The sequence below is a fragment of the Procambarus clarkii genome, chromosome 1 (genome assembly GCF_040958095.1).
Source record: "Procambarus clarkii isolate CNS0578487 chromosome 1, FALCON_Pclarkii_2.0, whole genome shotgun sequence".
In the NCBI taxonomy this organism is placed as follows: domain Eukaryota; kingdom Metazoa; phylum Arthropoda; class Malacostraca; order Decapoda; family Cambaridae; genus Procambarus; species Procambarus clarkii.
The window spans coordinates 39,562,734-39,587,304 of NC_091150.1; the positions used below are offsets into that span (position 1 = coordinate 39,562,734).

The 24,571-nt window shown below is 49.7% G+C and overlaps 1 protein-coding gene across 13 annotated transcripts in view; it reads left to right on the forward strand.

Moving 5' to 3' along the window:
* qvr (protein quiver) overlaps window positions 1–24,571 on the forward strand; it is a 435,902-nt gene that overhangs the window by 360,298 nt on the left and 51,033 nt on the right. For 5 of the 13 annotated variants that reach the window (XM_069337382.1, XM_045765228.2, XM_045765141.2 and 2 more), the window contains exon 4: window positions 19,631–19,669. The exons of the other annotated variants lie outside the window; for them this stretch is intronic. In XM_069337382.1, the coding sequence (XP_069193483.1) occupies window positions 19,631–19,669 (39 nt within the window). The remainder of the gene's footprint in view (window positions 1–19,630; window positions 19,670–24,571) is intronic. 13 annotated transcript variants of the gene reach the window in all.

The following is a 24,571-nucleotide window of genomic DNA, read 5'->3' on the forward strand; positions in this document are numbered from 1 at the left end:
CTCCCTCACACACCTGCCTCACACACCTCCCTCACACACCTGCCTCACACACCTGCCTCACACACCTGCCTCACACACCACACCTCACACACCTCCCTCACACACCTGCCTCACACACCTCCCTCACACACCTGCCTCACACACCTCCCTCACACACCTGCCTCACACACCACACCTCACACACCTCCCTCACACACCTGCCTCACACACCTCCCTCACACACCTGCCTCACACACCTCCCTCACACACCTGCCTCACACACCTCCCTCACACACCTGCCTCACACACCTGCCTCACACACCTGCCTCACACACCACACCTCACACACCTCCCTCACACACCTGCCTCACACACCTCCCTCACACACCTGCCTCACACACCTCCCTCACACACCTGCCTCACACACCACCCCTCACACACCTGCCTCACACACCTCCCTCACACACCTCCCTCACACACCTGCCTCACACACCTCCCTCACGCACCTGCCTCACACACCTGCCTCACAGACCACACCTCACACACCTCCCTCACACACCTGCCTCACACACCTCCCTCACACACCTGCCTCACACACCTCCCTCACACACCTGCCTCACACACCACACCTCACACACCTGCCTCACACAAAGTCACAGTGTCAGATGACCACACACAAGGAAGGCGTAAGTCTGCCTTGACTGACGTGTTCTCTCGCAAGGTTTAATTCACGACCATCTCCTGTGGCCGTAACGATCTAATTGTCGCCTTCAGCCGACAGCTTCTCGTGAGATGTTCTTAGACCTCTAAGAACATCTCCCAGATGTTCACATAGACAACACAGAACATCTGTGGCAGTCCTTATTTGTCGGTGTTCTAGTTCTTCTCTCCGCTGAAATAACAAACACAGTATTACCCCGATATCTTGAGAACAACAACATTGAGTGAAATAAGAACAAGTAAAGCAGTTGAGGTCGCTGGATGAGAAAGAAGATGAGGGGGATTCATGATGCTTAAGATGAGTTCAGGAAAAATTATCTAAATTAGTAGACTACGTCAAAATTAATGAACTTCTGCGTCGATATCAGAGGCAGGTTGTCAAGATTCGGTTTGCTTTTTAGGCAAAACTACTTAATATTTAACTCATTTCAAATCGTAATAACGGCCTGGTTTATAAGGACGGGCAGTTGAGACCAGGAGCCGCCATGCTCATGCCCTCGAGTGGAAGAGCTCGGTCACGTGACCACGCGACAAGCGTCACACTTCATGCAGAGTGCCAGCCACAATAACGTGGCTGAAACATATCAACAAACGCACACCTTAGAAGCGAAATTAAAGTAACGACGTTTCGGTCTGTCCTGGGGCCAGATTCACGAAAACACTTATGCAAGCACTTACGAACCTGTCCATCTTTCCTCAATCTTTGGCGGCTTTGTTTCCAATTATTAAACAGTTAATGAGCTCCGAAGCACCAGGAAGCTGTTTATAACAATAACAACAGTTGAGTGGGAAGTTTTCATGCTTGTAAACTGTTTAATAAATGTAACCAAAGCCGTCAAAGATTGAATAAAGGTGTACACGTTCGTAAGTGCTTACGTAAGTGCTTTCGTGAATCGGGCCCCTGAACTCTTACCAGATTGTAACTTTTGAACTGTCACCACTCGATAACGGTCCAAGACGGACCGAAACGTTGTTATTCTCTTTCCTTTGACACGTGTGTGAACTGTATCATGTCTCACCCTCCACTCAAGACAGACACTGATACAAGAAGAAAATGTTGGTGAAACTGGAGACGCCGTCAAGAAGACAATAGATGGAGAAGGAAGACACAAGACACCATGACCTAGACCAGGAGACAGACCCACGAGGCGTGGACCGGTCATGACCCTCAAGGCTCTTCACAAACTTCAACAGAAAACACTTGAAATTCCCAGAAATTCAGCGAATTCACTCGGTGCTTAATCCAAACTGTGCACACATTACAAGGGTAAGAATGACACACATTTGTCAGCGTAAATATAATATTTCTGGTGGAAGTTGGTAACCAGAGGGCGGTTGTAAAGCTATGTGTATACACACCAGGAGTAGCGTCACACCAGGAGTAGCGTCACACCAGGAGCAGCGTCACACCAGGAGCAGCGTCACACCAGGAGCAGCGTCACACCAGGAGTAGCGTCACACCAGGAGCAGCGTCACACCAGGAGCAGCGTCACACCAGGAGCAGCGTCACACCAGGAGTAGCGTCACACCAGGAGCAGCGTCACACCAGGAGCAGCGTCACACCAGGAGTAGCGTCACACCAGGAGCAGCGTCACACCAGGAGCAGCGTCACACCAGGAGCAGCGTCACACCAGGAGCAGCGTCACACCAGGAGCAGCGTCACACCAGGAGCAGCGTCACACCAGGAGCAGCGTCACACCAGGAGCAGCGTCACACCAGGAGCAGCGTCACACCAGGAGTAGCGTCACACCAGGAGCAGCGTCACACCAGGAGCAGCGTCACACCAGGAGCAGCGTCACACCAGGAGCAGCGTCACACCAGGAGTAGCGTCACACCAGGAGCAGCGTCACACCAGGAGCAGCGTCACACCAGGAGTAGCGTCACACCAGGAGCAGCGTCACACCAGGAGCAGCGTCACACCAGGAGTAGCGTCACACCAGGAGCAGCGTCACACCAGGAGCAGCGTCACACCAGGAGTAGCGTCACACCAGGAGCAGCGTCACACCAGGAGCAGCGTCACACCAGGAGCAGCGTCACACCAGGAGCAGCGTCACACCAGGAGCAGCGTCACACCAGGAGCAGCGTCACACCAGGAGCAGCGTCACACCAGGAGCAGCGTCACACCAGGAGCAGCGTCACACCAGGAGCAGCGTCACACCAGGAGCAGCGTCACACCAGGAGCAGCGTCACACCAGGAGTAGCGTCACACCAGGAGCAGCGTCACACCAGGAGCAGCGTCACACCAGGAGCAGCGTCACACCAGGAGCAGCGTCACACCAGGAGCAGCGTCACACCAGGAGCAGCGTCACACCAGGAGCAGCGTCACACCAGGAGCAGCGTCACACCAGGAGCAGCGTCACACCAGGAGTAGCATCACACCAGGAGCAGCGTCACACCAGGAGCAGCGTCACACCAGGAGTAGCATCACACCAGGAGCAGCGTCACACCAGGAGCAGCGTCACACCAGGAGTAGCGTCACACCAGGAGTAGCGTCACACCAGGAGCAGCGTCACACCAGGAGCAGCGTCACACCAGGAGTAGCGTCACACCAGGAGTAGCGTCACACCAGGAGCAGCGTCACACCAGGAGCAGCGTCACACCAGGAGTAGCGTCACACCAGGAGCACCACCACACCAGGAGCACCACCACACCAGGAGCACCACCACACCAGGAGCACCACCACACCAGGAGCACCACCACACCAGGAGCACCACCACACCAGGAGCAGCACCACACCAGGAGCAGCACCACACCAGGAGCAGCACCACACCAGGAGCAGTACCACACCAGGAGCAGCACCACACCAGGAGCAGCACCACACCAGGAGCACCACCACACCAGGAGCACCACCACACCAGGAGCACCACCACACTAGGAGCACCACCACACCAGGAGCACCACCACACCAGGAGCACCACCACACCAGGAGCACCACCACACCAGGAGCACCACCACACCAGGAGCACCACCACACCAGGAGCACCACCACACCAGGAGCACCACCACACCAGGAGCACCACCACACAGGCTGGTGGTGTAAGAGGGACGAGGGTGCACCTCAGGTGTTTGTGCAGTATAATACAGCCGTGAAGTGCCACACTTCCGTCCGTCTGGTAAAGTTTAGTGTGTTGACCAGCGAGTGTCTGAGCGTTGCTCTCCTGCACCCTCCTCCCCCCCCCCCCTCCACCTTACATGTGACAGCCGTCCTCTCTCACAATACATAACGCTATATAATATATATATATAACTGAAAACTCCACACCCCCAGAAGTGACTCGAACCCATTCTGCCAGGTGCATTATGCAACTGGTGTACAAGAGGCCACTCGACCATCAGTGACCGTACAAAAAGAGGTGATATATATATATATATATATATATATATATATATATATATATATATATATATATATATATATATATATATATATATATATATATATACACGTGCTAGCAAGTTGACCCCTGTGGGAAAATCCTAGCAGGCTATTATTTGTTTTTCTTCTTTGTGAACATTTAATTCTATATTTTGTCACTTCAATATATATATTATTATGATTCTAAGGTGACTGTATATTTGAGTCAGCCTGCCAGAATTTATCTCCTCATAGTGTGAAGGGACATATATAGCTTATACCACAATGGGAGCCGGTCGGCCGAGCGGACAGCACGCTGGTTCGATCCCGGGCGCCGGGAGAAACAATAGGCAGAGTTTCTTTCACCCTATGCCCCTGTTACATAGCAGTGAAATAGGTACCTGGGTGTTAGTCAGCTGTCACGGGCTGCTTCCTGGGGGTGGAGGCCTGGTTGAGGACCGGGCCGCGGGGACACTAAAAAGCCCCGAAATCATCTCAAGATAACCTTAAGATGGGTGGTCAAGGGTGGGATAAGATATAAATATTTACCTCTAACTTTATATATATTATAGCACATGTGGTAGTAATTTGACATCATTAGTTAGTATTACAGTTATCTTATAATTATACTAGTATACAACTTAGAGTGCCTCAGCTGTGTGGTTGATATAGCCTGATAGGCAATGTTATAGTTGTCTGGGTGTGGCACATTAGCTGTGCCATGGCGGCTGGCACTGTAAGGTAGCCAGATCACGCATGAAAGCTTCACAGGTTATGGTGACCAACACACTGTAAGTCACAAGCTGACCTGTAAAGAGTTAGGCCTTAATAATGGCTCCAATTAACATATATAATACTGGTGTGACATGAAATATCTGTGTGTGTGTGTGTGTGTGTGTGTGTGTGTGTGTGTGTGTGTGGTAAAGAGCTAGACTCACTGGCATTGAGCTTTAAGCTCATTGCATAACCACCAGACTATCTAAACAGTAAATGGCCAAGAACATGTTATAGATAATTAGTAAGACGGATACTCAGCTCTATTCTTTGCTGTAGGGGTCACAATGGCAGTTTCTCGCTTGGTTGACTCATATTTTGAGAGTCTTTGACGAGTTGTGTATGTCGTGAGCAGCCCTCCATTTGTTTATAAATACAAATACAAATATTTATTCAGGTAAAGTACATACATACACGGTGATATACAAAACGTTGATGGATCTAGTACATACAATGCCTAAAGCCACTATTACGCAAAGCGTTTCGGGCAGCCAATCAGCTCTGTCTCTCTCGGAGAGCGTGACAATCACTGCTCCCGCCTCAAGCCAGGTTCCAATACTCTGTCTTAAGTTCCAATACTAAGTTTATTTAACAATATCAAGGGAGTTAAGCTATATTTTCTGGTGTATTTATTTATATTCAGTCCTAGGGAATACTATTTTATTATGTTTAAACACTAGAAGGAAGATTAAAAGAAACGAGATGTGTTAATATTTACGTGTTGTTGTGATGACGTCACGAAAAAACTCATTTTCTTTCAATTCTTAATGGCTAACTATTGTATGTTAACATGTGTCGGATTTCCGACAGCCCCGGTGGACACTAAGGCAGCTTTCAAAACAAAAGGAACCAATCCATGTCACTGTTCCAGCTCATTATTTGACAATATTACTCGATTTCAAACTCCTGTTAGTTAATTTAAAAGTGTCCAACGCCATTAGGGACTAAATAGTTTACGGTTTATGTATTCATTAATCAGGTAGAAATAGTGTCTGAACCTATTTGATGGGGCGAGTGACACGTAGATAGTTTCACTTATTTGGAAATTCATATATTCCTTAGCAAGTAGAAGGCTAGTATGGTGCCTCCAAACGTTATCACTTCTTGCAAAGTAGAACACAATTATCACATTTAGAATAACAGTTCCTTAGTGTATAGTGTTTCTGGACGTTCCTACCTTGTTGGGTATGCCTGTTGAAACGTTCCCCAATACACGAGCACCAGTGGATACATGTATCCCCTCCTCCTGGTGTCTGTGTGTGTGTGTCACGCCTCAGACTCTCATATAGCTGGCACAACACGTCGTCCGAGATGATGGTGAAGATGGTGAGGGTTATCGTCGAGAGGTCCATGGTGAGGGTCTATCAAACGCTGTGAGACCGTCCAGGTCCCTCGACGTGCCTTGGTTGTATATAATACTCTGCCACAGCTTTAATGCTTTCTATACTTTTGCTTCCGAGTTTTGGGAAGTGAGAGACGTAACGAAGAAGTATCGGGTTTGAGTCATGGCTCTTCCAAGGGTTCATGAACCGTTATTGGCTCTCCGGTTGGTGTTCCTCCGAGGGGTTGAGGCCTCGTTAGTACCCCTCTCCTGCTTGTTCCCTCCTTCTGTACCCCTCTTCTTTGTCCTTTTACGGGAGTTGAGGTACCGTTAGTGGCTCCACCGTTGGCTCTCACCAGAGGAGTTGAGGTACCGTTAGTGGCTCCACCGTTGGCTCTCACCAGAGGAGTTGAGGTACCGTTAGTGGCTCCACCGTTGGCTCTCACCAGAGGAGTTGAGGTACCGTTAGTGGCTCCACCGTTGGCTCTCACCAGAGGAGTTGAGGTGCCGTTAGTGGCTCTTCCGTTGGCTCTCACCAGAGGGTTGAGGTACCATTAGTGGCTCCACCGTTAGCTCTCACCAGAGGAGTTGAGGTACCGTTAGTGGCTCCACCGTTGGCTCTCACCAGAGGGTTGGGGTACCGTTAGTGGCTCCACCGTTGGCTCTCACCAGAGGGTTGGGGTACCGTTAGTGGCTCCTTGTAACACCACTATAAAGTACCACTAATAATATAACACTACTAACGTTGTACAGTACATATTATTGTATCCTAGACCATATTTGGTGGTGAGAAGTAAAGCAGAGGAAGGGAGGAAGGAATAAAGGACGGAGGGATAAGGATGGGTGGATAGGTAGGAAACATTAGAAAACGTGGACGGGGAGGGGGGAACTCGTCTGTAGGGCAACAGAAAACGAGGGGCGCGCGGGAAGCTTGGAAGTAGGAGAGGAGGAGAAAGGGGGATAGTGAGGAGGGGTAGGAAGAAGCAGGAGGGGAGAGTAAGTGGGAGTAGAGAGTAGCCTGAGGAATACTAATATATATACTGAGTAACACTTCCTCCCGGTTGCACTTGGTAACACTTTGTTATTGAACACTGTATTAATATTTAACGTAACATGAGCTGACATATGATGTACCACTGACGATTACCACAGAACCAAAGGTAACCTTCCAAGGAAATGCTACACAGGATTAACTACGCTGCCACCATCTGCGTTGTCCATTAACTATATCAAGCAATGAGGCAAGAAACATTGCTTGACTTGGAGAGTCCTTTTTCTTTAACTGTCATTTATTACGGGACGGTTGTTAGCAAACTATATCCAGAGGCTAAGAGGATTCAACAATTGACCCAGACGGAAAGTTTAACACGAGTTTATTGAGAACAAATTATGCTATTCACCACTATAAATCCTACTCTAACACTGGCCAATAGTTAAGTAATTTAGACATGGAACAAAACCCTCAGAGATCACATTTTACCTTAAGACCTCTGTCTCTCCCTCCGGTGGATTCACTCTGTCCCTCTCTGGCTGTGTGATGTTCTTCACAGACCCACTCTGGACCCTGGTGTCCGGCACTCTCTCTCCTAATAATCATACAGGGGCATATGTACAACCGAATCCGGGGTGGGGGGCATTTTACACTATTGTGGGAAAGTCTGGTGTGTTCCTGTTCCCAGCTGATTCAGCCTACACTGGAAAAATTGTTTTGCACACTTAAATAGTTCATCAGCACATCAGGGCGTCAGCTTCCCATGGTGTGCAAAAACAACACTCAAGATGTACCATTAAGTTGTTTGCCAAGACCATCAGGATTACTCATAAACAGGAACAAGCTGACTAGGGAGGAGTCAGAAACTATTTCAATTAACTCTAGCTGAATCTGAGGTCACAGGTTGACCTTACCAGGATGTTCCCATGGTGAGTGATGGGTGTACTCTCTGGGCGTTACAACACTCCGTCCTTTGGCTCTATTCTGAAGGCTGTGTCAGCTGTAACAGAGAAAAGCTAAATATCGTCAGAAATAAAAGACACCTGCCGACGTTTAGAAGAAATTCCTGAAAATCATCTAAATCGATTACAAATATATTAACGTTCAAGATAGTACAAAAGGATTGAAGTTCAAGATAAGAATTTTTCAATTAAAAGTACTATCCAGTACGTGGGACTTTCTCATTTGTTTAATTTGTTTAATTGAACTGAGCCAAGACGCAAAAGGCGCCACACGAAATCCGAATTCAATTTGGGCAGAAAAGAACCCGGACTACGAAGTCAAAGTGTTGCAAGTAGAGAAGCTGGAAGGATTTGTGGTGGCAGCTTGGAGAAGTAAGCTACAGTACATGCTATCTCAATAGTATTGAAAGTATCAACGTCTATAGTTAGATATTCATTATGAAGTGAGCTTAACAGGAGTCTCACAAGTCAAGCCTGGCCTCGGGCCGTGCTTGGGGAGTAGAAGAACTCTTAGAACCCCATCAAGCAGGAGTCAGGTCGGAGAGATCCCCCATTTGTACCACTCTTGAGGCCTCTGTATTGGTGATCAGAGAGGACATTTCAGAGGCAAAGGTACTTATAAAACTTAGTTAAAGGAGAAATTATATTGTTTGAGATGTCAGAAGCGAGAGCTAGAACTGTTAAAAGATTTATGCTTCCTCGAGAGAGATTGACGTAGCGTAAATTTCCGAAAGGAAATGTGGGATTTCTGCATTGATCTTGTAGGGGTTACGGGCGCTGGGTCAGTCCAGGCCGACGTTGTGGTCATCCTCAGGTGTCGGGGTGGTGTTGGGAGGGTCAGCCTTCAGCACGCTGCCTCCATGCTGCCACCATTATCTCCGGCTCCTCATCTTCTCTCGCCTCGTCAGCAGCATCCACACTTCCAACACTAAACTACACATTTATGTAGTTGACCAATTACCACGACAACCACCACTACTAGCATTATGGAACACCACCAGTACCACCACCACCACCACCACCACCACCACTACCTCCACTACCACCACCACCAGTGCCCCCCCCCCAGCCCCACCGCCTTGTGGCCTCCACAATATTAACTTGTCTCCTTTCACGTTTCTTTCAGCTGATGACGAAGGTGAGTCATCATCTCCTCCTCCTAGCGTAAGAATGTGTTCATGTACAGACGAGTCATTGTTCCCACCTCATCATTCTTCAGCTTGAGGGATCCATATTCACCCTTGATTCATGAACAAAGCCTTCGAGACCACACAAATTATTTGGGATTCCCGAGTCGCCACATTAGCCACACAGCCACCAGCAAGGACACGAGGCCTCCTGGGGGGGGGGGGGGGGGAGGGGGGTGAAGAGGACACTCCCAGCATCCATCACCTCCGCGGCCCCCGCCTGATGCTTCAGCACCAGGGGGGGGGGCCTCCTGTTGGAGGCTGAGGAAGGGATCCTTCACAGACTCTGCAAAAGGTCCCACTGGAATTGTACCCCCTGGGACTGAACCACTGGGATTGTACCCCCTGGGACTGAACCACTGGGATTGTACCCCCTGGGACTGAACCACTGGGATTGTACCCCCTGGGACTGAACCACTGGGATTGTACCCCCTGGGACTGAACCACTGGGATTGTACCCCTGGGACTGAACCACTGGGATTGAACCACTGGGATTGTACCCCTGGCACTGAACCACTGGGATTGTACCCCTGGCACTGAACCACTGGGATTGTACCCCCCTGGGACTAAACCACTAGGATTGTACCCCCCTGGGACTGAACCACTGGGATTGTACCCCTGGGACTGAACCACTGGGATTGTACCCCCTGGGACTGAACCACTGGGATTGTACCCCTGGGACTGAACCACTGGGATTGTACCCCCTGGGACTGAACCACTGGGATTGTACCACACTTAGATGCGCTGGCAGGATGAAGGGAGATCAGGCAGACTTTACAGGTGTTTGATGAATTTAACTCGCCTGCTTTTTATAGTCATCAAGCTTCCTAGCTCTCTCTCTCTCCTTAACACATTTCACTCGCCACAAGGAATTTTATATGACGTTATCATGTCCCTTTATCCTGCTCTCTGTGCTCGTGTGTGGTGAGGTGAGGCGCCCCTCAGTGGGAGTGTAATCGACGCTGCAGACACCATCCCTGTACAGGTTTTCATGACTAGTTTTGAAGTTTTTGTGGTTACCAGGGCGGTGCTGCACACTGTAAGGTGGGTCTCACGTATGCAGCCTCATGTACGCCGCTGATGTTATTCCGTATATGTTGGCATCAATGCTTTGGATTTACCTGGATTGTTGGGGGTTTGCTTGGCCTCCTTGTTGCTCTTCTTTCTCTGTATTTACTGATTTTTCTATTGTTATTCTCTTGTTTCTCTACATTTACTGCTGTTGTGTTTTTTATATTTATTGCTCTTCTATCTCTACATTTATTGTTTCTGTTATCTTTATATTTATTATCCTTGTACTAGTTTATCTTTATTTGTTGTCCGTTTTTCCCCTGTGTTTATTATCTTTGTTTCTCTACATATGGACTTAGTGATCCCTGAGTGGATATGAGGTAGTGGGCCAGTCTCTGTGTTGCTTCTTATTGACAAGAGTACACGAGTGAGTGCACTCTCCTCACTCCCCTCACTAACTCTGCTCACAGGGACTCACTTTCCTCACTAACTCTGCTCACAGGGACTCACTCCCCTCACTAACTCTGCTCACAGGGACTCACTCCCCTCACTAACTCTACTCACAGGGACTCACTCTCCTCACTAACTCTACTCACAGGGAATCACTCTCCTCACTAACTGTGCTCACAGGGACTCACTCTCCTCACTAACTCTACTCACAGGGACTCACTCTCCTCACTAACTGTGCTCACAGGGACTCACTCTCCTCACTAACTCTACTCACAGGGACTCACTCTCCTCACTAACTGTGCTCACAGGGACTCACTCTCCTCACTAACTCTACTCACAGGGACTCACTCTCCTCACTAACTGTGCTCACAGGGACTCACTCTCCTCACTAACTGTGCTCACTGGGACTCACTCTCCTCACTAACTCTACTCACAGGGACTCACTCTCCTCACTAACTCTACTCACAGGGACTCACTCTCCTCACTAACTCTACTCACAGGGACTCACTCTCCTCACTAACTCTACTCACAGGGACTCACTCTCCTCACTAACTGTGCTCACAGGGACTCACTCTCCTCACTAACTGTGCTCACAGGGACTCACTCTCCTCACTAACTCTACTCACAGGGACTCACTCTCCTCACTAACTCTACTCACAGGGACTCACTCTCCTCACTAACTGTGCTCACAGGGACTCACTCTCCTCACTAACTGTGCTCACTGGGACTCACTCTCCTCACTAACTCTACTCACAGGGACTCACTCTCCTCACTAACTCTACTCACAGGGACTCACGAAGCTCCTGTAGGTTCACGAGTCGTCTCAGTACACCTAACTGTATTATGAAGCAAATTACCTGGTCTCTTAATGGCCGGAGGAGTACAGGATTGTTTCAAGAGTTGGTTAGACATACATACGAGTTAGCTGGGATAGGTATATATAGGAACTGACTCTTTTGGGTTCATATAGGACTTGTGTTATTCAGTTTTGTCATGTTTTCCTATTTTCATGTAATGAAGTGAGCATGCATCTTGCCTCCTCGTCCTGTTGGTTGAATTTTCCTACTAAATAACAAGGTTTTTTTCCTTGTACCTGGAGCATACTTGGTTGATGCTAAGTTCTGGGAGGTCTTCTACTCCCCGAGCCCGGCCTGAGGCCAGGCTCGACTTGTGATAACTGGGTCCAACAGGCTGTTGCTTGTAGCGGCCCGCAGGCCCACATATCCACTACAGCCTGGTTGGTCCGGCACTTCTTGCAAGAACATATCTAATTGTCTTTTAAATACATCCACCTTTGTTCCGGCAATATTTGTAATGCTTGCTGGGAGGGTGTTGAGCAGCTGTGGACCTCTGATGTTCAGTGTTCTCTGATGGTGTCTATGGCACCTCTATTCTTCCCTGGTTCTATTCTACATTTCCTTCCGTATCTTTAGTTCTAGTATGTTGTTATTCTACTGTGCAAATTTGGGACCTGGCCCTCTAGTATCTTCCATGTATATATTATTTGATACCTTTCTCGTCTCCAATCCAAAGATTACATTTTGAGAGCTTTGAGACGGTCCCAATAATTTAGATGTTTTATCGTTTCTATGCGTGCCGTATATGTTCTTTGTATTTCCTCTTAATTCAGAGATCTCTCCCGCTCTGAGAGGGGAAGTGAGTACAGAGCAATACTCAAGACGGGATAGAACCAGTGATTTAAATAGTATTAACATTGCTGTGGGCTCTCTGGATATGAACGTTCTCGTAATCCATCCTATCATTGTCCTGGCCGCCGCTATATTTGCTCGGTTATGTTCACTAAATGTCAAGTCGTCAGGCATCATAATTCCCAGATCTTTTAAATGTTGCTTTTCTTCTATGATTGTGTCCTGTACCCTGTGTTTCGTTTAACTTCCTCCTTTCCACCATACCTAAGTACCTGGAAGTTGGCACCGTTAAACATCATGTTATTTTCAGTTGCCCAATCGAAGACCTTAATAATATCCGAGACTTGTGTCTCATTAGTCTGGAGCTTGCAGTCATGTCCTCTTGGTGTGTCCTCAGAGTCACACACGTTGTGTTCCTGGACAGTTAGTGATGTTTTCTGATTTGTTTACGCGTCCAAAGTGCAGAAAATGGCATTTATTTCCCCTCAAACTTTGCTTTGATCTTGACCTAAGGCACCTTAGGGAAGTCGTCTTGAAGGTGCTTGAAGACTGCCGACTCCTCATCTACAGCTGTGATGCATTGTTGCATAAGTCGTCAGCCTGCCGGTGCCTTCAAGACGTCTTCGCTAACCAATTGCATTGAGGTGCCTCTATGCATTGGAGGCGCGAACAATCAGAGAATAACAACGCCTGCGCAGGAACAAAACAAGTGTAATTATTAATTAGTTTAAACAGTCCAACATCCTACTGTGTGCACTCACGGTCACCAGGTTTAGGAAGGAAGGCAGCGGTTGGCCGCCTTCACGGTCAGTCACAAGTAAATCCTCCCGTCCCATCCACATACTTTTTCTGCCAGTTCTGGACACTATATAATAAATATATAATATTTTCTCCTGGTCACTCCAGTCTTGATGACCTGATCCAGTTTAGTGTCTCCTCTGATGGACTTCCACCTCCTTATATAACCTCTCATGTGGATCAGTGTTGAAGATCTTGCTAAGGTCCATATATACAACATCATATTTGTTAATTGTTCCCAATTACCTTCAATATAATTAAATGAAAGGATAGTCAATTAGTGAGACAAATCAAATTTTCTTACATTTAATGTCCAATGAATAGTTTACTGCCCTGTAGTTATTAAGCTAGTTTATTATAGCTGAGGTCGGGAGCATCCCCCACGTGGTGTCCTCCTCAGTGTAGGGTCCCAGGTGTCCAGCAGTACTGGTGGATACAATATTTATACATTTTTCATACAATACTGTTGGAGTGAGTGGCAGGGTTTTACACCAGTCACCCTCTACACCCACTACACCAGTCTCCCTCTACATCAGTCACCCTCTACACCCACTACACCAGTCTCCCTCTACACCCACTACACCAGTCACCCTCTACACCCTCTACACCAGTCACCCTCTACACCCACTACACCAGTCACCCTCTACACCCTCTACACCAGTCACCCTCTACACCCACTACACCAGTCACCCTCTACACCCTCTACACCAGTCACCCTCTACACCCACTGCACCAGTCACCCTCTACACCCTCTACACCAGTCACCCTCTACACCCACTACACCAGTCACCCTCTACACCCACTACACCAGTCACCCTCTACACCCACTACACCAGTCACCCTCTACACCCACTACACCAGTCACCCTCTACACCCACAACACCAGTCACCCTCTACACCCACTACACCAGTCTCCCTCTACACCCACTACACCAGTCACCCTCTACACTCTCTACACCAGTCACCCTCTACACCCTCTACACCAGTCACCCTCTACATCAGTCACCCTCTACACCCACTACACCAGTCTCCCTCTACACCCACTACACCAGTCACCCTCTACACCAGTCACCCTCTACACCAGTCACCCTCTACACCCACTACACCAGTCTCCCTATACACCCACTACACCAGTCACCCTCTACACCCACTACACCAGTCACCCTCTACACCCACTACACCAGTCACCCTCTACACCATCTACACCAGTCACCCACTACACCAGTCTCCCTCTACAACCTCTACACCAGTCACCCTCTACACCCTCTACACCAGTCACCATCTACATCAGTCACCCTCTACACCAGTCACCCTCTACACCAGTCACCCTCTACACCCACTACACCAGTCACCCTCTACACCCTCTACACCAGTCAACCTCTACACCCACTACACCAGTCACCCTCTACACCCACTACACCAGTCACCCTCTACACCCTCTACACCAGTCACCCTCTACACCCACTACACCAGTCACCCTCTACACCCACTACACCAGTCACCCTCTACACCCTCTACACCAGTCACCCTCTACATCAGTCACCCTCTACACCCACTACATCAGTCACCCTCTACATCAGTCACCCTCTACACCCACTACACCAGTCACCATCTACATCAGTCACCCTCTACACCAGTCACCCTCTACACCCACTACACCAGTCACCCTCTACACCCTCAACACCAGTCACCCTCTACACCCACTACACCAGTCACCCTCTACACCCACTACACCAGTCACCCTCTACACCCACTACACCAGTCACCCTCTACACCCACTACACCAGTCACCCTCTACACCCTCTACACCAGTCACCCTCTACATCAGTCACCCTCTACACCCACTACATCAGTCACCCTCTACATCAGTCACCCTCTACACCCACTACATCAGTCACCCTCTACATCAGTCACCCTCTACACCCACTACACCAGTCACCTTCTACACCCACTACACCAGTCACCCTCTACACCCTCTACACCAGTCACCCTCTACACCCACTACACCAGTCACCCTCTACACCCACTACACCAGTCACCCTCTACACCCTCTACACCAGTCACCCTCTACACCCACTACACCAGTCACCCTCTACACCCACTACACCAGTCACCCTCTACACCCACTACACCAGTCACCCTCTACACCCACTACACCAGTCACCCTCTACACCCACTACACCAGTCACCCTCTACACCCTCTACACCAGTCACCCTCTACATCAGTCACCCTCTACATCAGTCACCCTCTACACCCACTACACCAGTCACCCTCTACACCCACTACACCAGTCACCCTCTACACCCTCTACACCCAATACACCAGTCACCCTCTACACCCACTACACCAGTCACCCTCTACACCCACTACACCAGTCACCCTCTACACCCACTACACCAGTCACCATCTACACCCTCTACACCAGTCACCCTCTACACCCACTACACCAGTCACCCTCTACACCCTCTACACCAGTCACCCTCTACACCCACTACACCAATCACCCTCTACACCCTCTACACCAGTCACCTTCTACACCCACTACACCAGTCACCCTCTACACCCTCTACACCCACTACACCAGTCACCCTCTACACCAGTCACCCTCTACACCCTCTACACCAGTCACCCTCTACATCAGTCACCCTCTACACCCACTACACCAGTCACCCTCTACACCCACTACACCAGTCACCCTCTACACCCACTACACCTGTCACCTTCTACACCCTCTACACCAGTCTCCCTCTACACCCACTACACCAGTCACCATCTACACCCTCTACACCAGTCACCCTCTACACCCACTACACCAGTCACCCTCTACACCCACTACACCAGTCACCTTCTACACCAGTCACCCTCTACACCCACTACACCAGTCACCCTCTACACCCACTACACCAGTCACCCTCTACACCAGTCACCCTCTACACCCACTACACCAGTCACCCTCTACACCCACTACACCAGTCACCCTCTACACCCACTACACCAGTATCCCTCTACACCCACTACACCAGTCACCCTCTACACCCACTACACCAGTCACCCTCTACACCCTCTACACCAGTCTCCCTCTACAACCCACTACACCAGTCACCCTCTACACCCACTACACCAGTCACCTTCTACACCAGTCACCCTCTACACCCACTACACCAGTCACCCTCTACAACCCTCTACACCAGTCACCTTCTACACCCACTACACCAGTCACCCTCTACACCCACTACACCAGTCACCCTCTACACCCTCTACACCAGTCACCCTCTACACCCACTACACCAGTCACCCTCTACACCAGTCACCCTCTACACCCTCTACACCCTCTACACCCACTACACCAGTCACCCTCTACACCCACTACACCAGTCACCCTCTACACCAGTCACCTTCTACACCCACTACACCAGTCACCCTCTACACCCTCTACACCAGTCACCTTCTACACCCACTACACCAGTCACCCTCTACACCCACTACACCAGTCACCCTCTACACCAGTCTCCCTCTACACCCACTACACCAGTCACCCTCTACACCCACTACACCAGTCACCCTCTACACCAGTCTCCCTCTACACCCACTACACCAGTCACCCTCTACACCAGTCTCCCTCTACACCCTCTACACCAGTCTCCCTCTACACCCACTACACCAGTCACCCTCTACACCCTCTACACCAGTCTCCCTCTACACCCACTACACCAGTCACCCTCTACACCCACTACACCAGTCACCCTCTACACCAGTCTCCCTCTACACCCACTACACCAGTCACCCTCTACACCCTCTACACCAGTCTCCCTCTACACCCACTACACCAGTCACCCTCTACACCCACTACACCAGTCACCCTCTACACCAGTCACCTTCTACCTCCACTACACCAGTCACCCTCTACACCCTCAACACCAGTCACCCTCTACACCCTCTACACCAGTCACCTTCTACACCAGTCACCCTCTACACCCTCTACACCAGTCACCCTCTACACCCTCTTCACCAGTCAACTTCTACACCCACTACACCAGTCACCCTCTACACCCACTACACCAGTCACCCTCTACACCAGTCACCCTCTACACCCACTACACCAGTCACCCTCTACACCCACTACACCAGTCACCCTCTACACCCACTACACCAGTCACCCTCTACACCCTCTACACCAGTCACCCTCTACACCCTCTACACCCACGGGATGCCAACACTGTCAATATAATACTCATATTAATACATCAAACACCCTTGCTTAGGACAACATTCCATAGATCTATTTCTTCAATCCCTAGAGCACATGAACCTGAAAATCTCCAACCAACAAAATCCTCCTTCCTTTTGTTTTTATAACTAATTTCGTTGGCAGCTCCACACCGGGGCTGCATACTCCATAACTGCTCTCACGTACGTAGTGTAGCGTGCGCTGAATATAACTCATTTTCGAGACTATTGATGTCTGTTCTGATGTTCTGCCGCTGACATTATTCTACTAAATACGCTTTTATTCTTATGTTTTTTTCTTCTGGCGAGTGAGGGAGGTGGTGGTGTGGAGAGAGAGAGAGAGAGAGAGAGAGAGAGAGAGAGAGAGAGAGAGAGAGAGAGAGAGAGAGAGAGAGAGAGAGAGAGAGAGAGAGAGAGAGAGGTAGAATGAATGAATACAAAGACCTGATGGAGGTATTTGCCTACACCCCCCCCCCTCTTCCCTCACTCATCCCCCCCTCTTCCCTCACTCATCCCCCCCTCTTCTCTCACTCATGCCTCCTTTCCCCTCCCTCCTTCCATCCCTCCCATGCCTCTACCTTCCTCTCTCTCTCCCTTCACCCTCTCCTACCTTCAGTGGCATACACTCGCTCATACACTCGGTTATACACTCGCTCATACACTCGCTCATACTCTCGCTCATACACTCGCTCATACACTCGCTCACACACTTGCTCATACACTCGCTCATACACTCGCTCATACACTCGCTCATACACTCGCTCATACTCTCGTTCATACACTCGCTCATACACTCGCTCATACACTCGCTCACACACTCGCTCATACACTCGCTCATACACTCGCTCACACACTCGGTCATACACTCGCTCACACACTCGCTCATACACTCGCTCATACACTCGCTCACACACTCGCTCACACACTCGCTCATACTCTCGCTCACACTCTAGCTCACACTCTCGCTCATACTCTCGCTCATACTCTCGCTCATACTCTCGCTCACACTCTCGCTCACATACTCGCTCACACTCTCGCTCATTCTCTCGCTCATACACTCGCTCATACTCTAGCTCATACTCTCGCTCACACTCGCTCATACTCTCGCTCATACTCTCGCTCACACTCTCGCTCACACACTCGCTCACACTCTCGCTCATTCTCTCGCTCACACACACACTTGCTCACACACTCGGTCATACACTCGCTCACACACTCACACACACTCTCGCTCACACACTCACTCATACACTCGCTCATACTCTCGCTCATACACTCGCTCATACACTCGCTCATACACTCGCTCATACACTCGCTCACACACTTGCTCATACACTCGCTCATACACTCGCTCATACACTCGGTTATACACTCGCTCATACACTCCCTCATACACTCGCTCATACACTCGGTTATACACTCGCTCATACACTCCCTCATACACTCGCTCATACACTCGCTCATACACTCGCTCATACACTCGCTCATACACTTGCTCATACACTCGCTCATACACTCGCTCATACACTCGCTTATACACTCGGTTATACACTCGCTCATACACTCCCTCATACACTCGCTCATACACTCGGTTATACACTCCCTCATACACTCGCTCATACACTCCCTCATACACTCGCTCATACACTCGCTCACACACTCGCTCACACACTCGCTCATACTCTAGCTCACACACTCACACACACACTCACACACACACTTTACAGTAACAAAAGCCACTTTTCGACTAGTACTCTATTGTTTATTTTTACCGATAATATTTTCAACTATATTAAGATATAATTATATTCTGCTATTGGACAAATGTTTCTTTTTTCAAATAAAGTGGTCATAAAATTACATATATATATATATATATATATATATATATATATATATATATATATATATATATATATATATATATATATATATATATATATATATATATATTTATATATTTAAAGTGCATACAGACCATATTGTGAAATTTTAATTTAATCACTTTTTAAATTAAATGAAGAATTAAATTTAAGTCCACGTCCAATATATTATTAGGTATTTTCCCCGTCAATAAATAAAGATATTTCTTTAATAATAAAAATATCTTGCTTTATTCGCAAGATATTTTGTGCCCGTGTCCGGACTAGCCGGGCGGCCATGTTCCTGTGTTGAGTAAACATTGTTTCTGCATATTCCTAACAGACTCGCCCGGGGAGGTGCGGCTAGCCCTTGAGCCTTCAGGTTAGGTACAGTGTGACTTGCTGACCCCCCACACTAACACGGGGTGGCTCCCACTAACACGGGGTGGGTCCCACTAACACGGGGTGGGGTTCCACTAACACGGGGTGGGTCCCACTAACACGGGGTGGGTGCCACTAACACGGGGGACTCCTCCCTCACTAACATGAGACTGATCACCCTAACATCTGGCTGCTGACTCCCCCCCCCCCCGCCCCCACTAACTGCCGACTGGACCCCCACCTACAAACAAATGGGTGCTGCTACACCTCCTGACCCCCACCTCCTCCCCCTATACTCAGTGGGACCCCCACTGACCCCATCTAACATCCATCTAGACCTGGGGCTATCTTGCCCCCCCCCTCTATCCCTTCTCATCCATCCACCCCCACCCCCCCAACACCCCCTCCAGGCCCCCTTATCTATTCATTCTTCTGCGCCTGGCCACCGCGGGAAAGGTCAAAGGTCAGATGGTTTTTATAAGGTAGAGGGAGGCTAGTGTGTCTTGGGCCGGGCTGAGGCGGCCATCTTGGGTCAATATGCCGTCCAAGGAGACATACGCGCTCACAGCTGTGGTGCCGTGGTCAACACACTCGCCTTGTAAGCGAGAAGACCTGGGATCGAGTCCGGCAAATATTAGGCACCGTAACATGTAACATATGGACATTATAATACCAGGACACCATGACATCTAGACACCACAACATCCAACCGTTAGGACGGTTGAGAGGCGGGACCAAAGAGCCAGAGCTCAACCCCCGCAAACACAACTAGATGAGTACACCTGGACACCATAACAAACTTGAGGACATTTGGACGTTCCAAGTAAGATGCTGCAAATCACTTGTATAAGAGTCATAATTGCGGTCATTAAACCATGGACATAAACATGTTAATGGATGATATGGCCCTGAGTGTTGCGCTCCGGCAACAATCAAGTGACACTTCAGTGATGTGTTAAGCCCTCACTAAGGGCAATATAGAAGCTTTAGCTGTTCGAGGACAACAGCTAAGCTGGCCTGTGGCCCTCTACCCGAGGGGAGGTCAAGGCGGGTCAAGCCGGGTCAAGGCGGGTCAAGACGAGGGCTCTTTCTACTTTATATTACAACTCGTAGAAATGAATTGCAAGAAAAAGCAAATATTGCAACTGTGATTTTTTAGTTTTTTTCAGAATGGTTCATTCATCCGGGGATTTTGTAGACTATTTACGTTCCAACGGGTGTTGTAGAGTACTTAATTCATCCAGGTGTTGTAGAGTACTTAATTCATCCGGGTGTCGTCCACTACTTCACTGAGCCAGGTGTAGGCTGATGACGACCAGGCTGGTCCACTTGGTATATAAGACGGAGTGTTACAGTGGCTGATGTTGGGGTCGTTGTTGGTGAGGGGAGAGGTCGTCCTGCAGGTCTCAGTCAGTGTTGGTGAACAGAGAGGTCGTCCTGCAGGTCTCAGTCAGTGTTGGTGAACAGAGAGGTCGTCCTGCAGATCTCAGTCAGTGTTGGTGAACAGAGAGGTCGTCCTGCAGGTCTCAGTCAGTGTTGGTGAACAGAGAGGTCGTCCTGCAGGTCTCAGTCAGTGTTGGTGAACAGAGAGGTCGTCCTGCAGATCTCAGTCAGTGTTGGTGAACAGAGAGGTCGTCCTGCAGGTCTCAGTCAGTGTTGGTGAACAGAGAGGTCGTCCTGCAGGTCTCAGTCAGTGTTGGTGAAGGGGAGAGGTCGTTCTGCAGGTCTCAGTCAGTGTTGGTGAAGAAAGAGGTCGTCCCGCAGGTCTCAGTCAGTGTTGGTGAAGAGAGAGGTCGTCCTGCAGGTCTCAGTCAGTGTTAGTGAAGAGAGAGATCGTCCTGCAGGTCTCAGTCAGTGTTGGTGAGGGGAGTGGTCGTCCTGCAGGTCTCAGTCAGTGTTGGTGAGGGGAGAGGTCGTCCTGCAGGTCTCAGTCAGTGTTGGTGAAGGGGAGAGGTCGTCCTGCAGGTCTCAGTCAGTGTTGGTGAAGGGGAGAGGTCGTCCTGCAGGTCTCAGTCAGTGTTGGTGAAGAGAGAGGTCGTCCTGCAGGTCTCAGTCAGTGTTGATGAAGAGAGAGGTCGTCCTGCAGGTCTCAGTCAGTGTTGGTTAAGAGAAAGGTCGTCCTGCAGGTCTCAGTCAGTGTTGGTGAAGAGAAAGGTCGTCCTGCAGGTCTCAGTCAGTGTTGGTGAGGTGAGAGGTCGTCCTGCACGTCTCAGTCAGTGTTGGTGAAGAGAGAGGTCGACCTGCAGGTCTCAGTCAGTGTTGATGAAGAGAGAGGTCGTCCTGCAGGTCTCAGTCAGTGTTGGTGAAGAGAGAGGTCGTCCTGCAGGTCTCAGTCAGTGTTGGTGAAGAGAAAGGTCGTCCTACAGGTCTCAGTCAGTGTTGGTGAAGAGAAAGGTCGTCCTGCAGGTCTCAGTCAGTGTTGGTGAAGAGAAAGGTCGTCCTGCAGGTCTCAGTCAGTGTTGATGAGGGGAGAGATCGTCCTGCAGGTCTCAGTCAGTGTTGGTGAAAGGGAGAGATCGTCCTGCAGGTCTCAGTCAGTGTTGGTGAAGAGAGAGGTCGTCCTGCAGGTCTCAGTCAGTGTTGGTGAAGAGAAAGGTCGTCCTGCAGGTCTCAGTCAGTGTTGGTGAAGAGAGAGGTCGTCCTGCAGGTCACAGTCAGTGTTGATGAGGGGAGAGATCGTCCTGCAGGTCTCAGTCAGTGTTGGTGAAGGGAGAGGTCGTCCTGCAGGTCTCAGTCAGTGTTGGTGAAGGGAGAGGTCGTCCTGCAGGTCTCAGTGTTGGTGAAGAGAGAGGTCGTCCTGCAGGTCACAGTCAGTGTTGATGAGGGGAGAGATCGTCCTGCAGGTCTCAGTCAGTGTTGGTGAAGAGAGAGGTCGTCCTGCAGGTCTCAGTCAGTGTTGGTGAAGAGAAAGGTCGTCCTGCAGGTCTCAGTCAGTGTTGGTGAAGAGAGAGGTCGTCCTGCAGGTCACAGTCAGTGTTGATGAGGGGAGAGATCGTCCTGCAGGTCTCAGTCAGTGTTGGTGAAGAGAGAGGTCGTCCTGCAGGTCTCAGTCAGTGTTGGTGAAGAGAAAGGTCGTCCTGCAGGTCTCAGTCAGTGTTGGTGAAGAGAGAGGTCGTCCTGCAGGTCACAGTCAGTGTTGATGAGGGAAGAGATCGTCCTGCAGGTCTCAGTCAGTGTTGGTGAAGAGAGAGGTCGTCCTGCAGGTCTCAGTCAGTGTTGATGAGGGGAGAGATCGTCCTGCAGGTCTCAGTCAGTGTTGGTGAAGAGAGAGGTCGTCCTGCAGGTCTCAGTCAGTGTTGGTGAAGGGAGAGGTCGTCCTGCAGGTCTCAGTCAGTGTTGGTGAAGGGAGAGGTCGTCCTGCAGGTCTCAGTCAGTGTTGGTGAGGGGAGAGATTGTCCTGCAGGTCTCAGTCAGTGTTGGTGAAGAGAGAGGTCGCCCTGCAGGTCTCAGTCAGTGTTGGTGAAGGGAGAGGTCGTCCTGCAGGTCACAGTGAGTGTTGATGAGGGGAGAGATCGTCCTGCAGGTCTCAGTCAGTGTTGGTGAAGGGAGAGGTCGTCCTGCAGGTCTCAGTCAGTGTTGGTAAGGCGAGAGAGGTCGTCCTGCAGGTCCCAACCCCACACTGTACCCGCGGGGGGGGGGGGGGGGGGAAGGGTAATATATGGAGCCTAGCAATATTAATTTCATCCACCTGGGGCTGTATACGGGTCTCGAACCCTGGACCCCATGCGTGTGACGCCGACGCTCTATCAACTGGGCTATGAGTATCTACGAGTATCTTTTTTATCTCGGAATATTATCTTGAGGTTATCTTGAGATGATTTCGGGGCTTTTTAGTGTCCCCGCGGCCCGGTCCTCGACCAGGCCTCCACCCCCAGGAAGCAGCCCGTGACAGCTGACTAACTCCCAGGTACCTATTTACTGCTAGGTAACAGGGGCATTCAGGGTGAAAGAAACTTTGCCCATTTGTTTCTGCCTCGTGCGGGAATCGAACCCGCGCCCTTCTATCCTGCCTTATCCTCCCCTGTTATCCTTCCCTGCTATCCTATCCTACAATCCTGTCCTGCTATCCTGCCCTGTTATCATGCCCTGCTATCCTGCCTTATCCTATTAAGTTTGGATGTCAGTTTACATTTTTTCCCCGGACTCTTGTGAAGTTAATAGTTCCAAATTCTAATTGTCCGTTGCGTCAGTATAAGTAAGGTGGTCCACCTCGTTACTCTAAGTGCTCTCTGAACCACTTAGAGGCTGGTAACAGCCAGGGTTGTTGACCTTAGATTGGCTCTCGGCGCCGTTACCTTGACCAATTATCCTTCTCTCAGCCTGTTACACTGTTATCCTGCCCTGTTATCCTGCCCAGCTATCCTGCCCTGTTATCCTGCCCAGCTATCCTGCCCTGTTATTCTGCCCAGCTATCCTGCCCTGTTATTCTATCCTGCCCTGTTATCATGCCCTGTTATCCTCCCCTGTTATCATGTCCTGTTATCCTGCCCTACTTTCCTGCCCTGTTATCCTCCCCTGTTATCATGTCCTGTTATCCTGCCCTACTTTCCTGCCCTGTTATCCTGCCCTACTATCCTGACATGCTATCCTGACCTGTTATCCTGACCTGCTATTCTGCCTTGTTATCCTGCCCTGCTATCCTATCCTGCCATCCTGTCGTGCTATCCTGCCATGTTATCATGTCCTGTTATCATGCCCTGCTACCTTGCCCCGCTATCCTGCCCTACTATCCTGATCTAGTGTCCTGACATGCTATCCTGACCTGTTACCCTGCCTTGCTATGTTACCCTGTTATCCTGGCCCTCTATCCTGTCCTACTATCCTACCCTGCTATCCTATCCTGCCATCCTGTCCTGCCCTGTTATCCTGCCCTTCTATCCTGCCTTATCCTCCCCTGTTATCC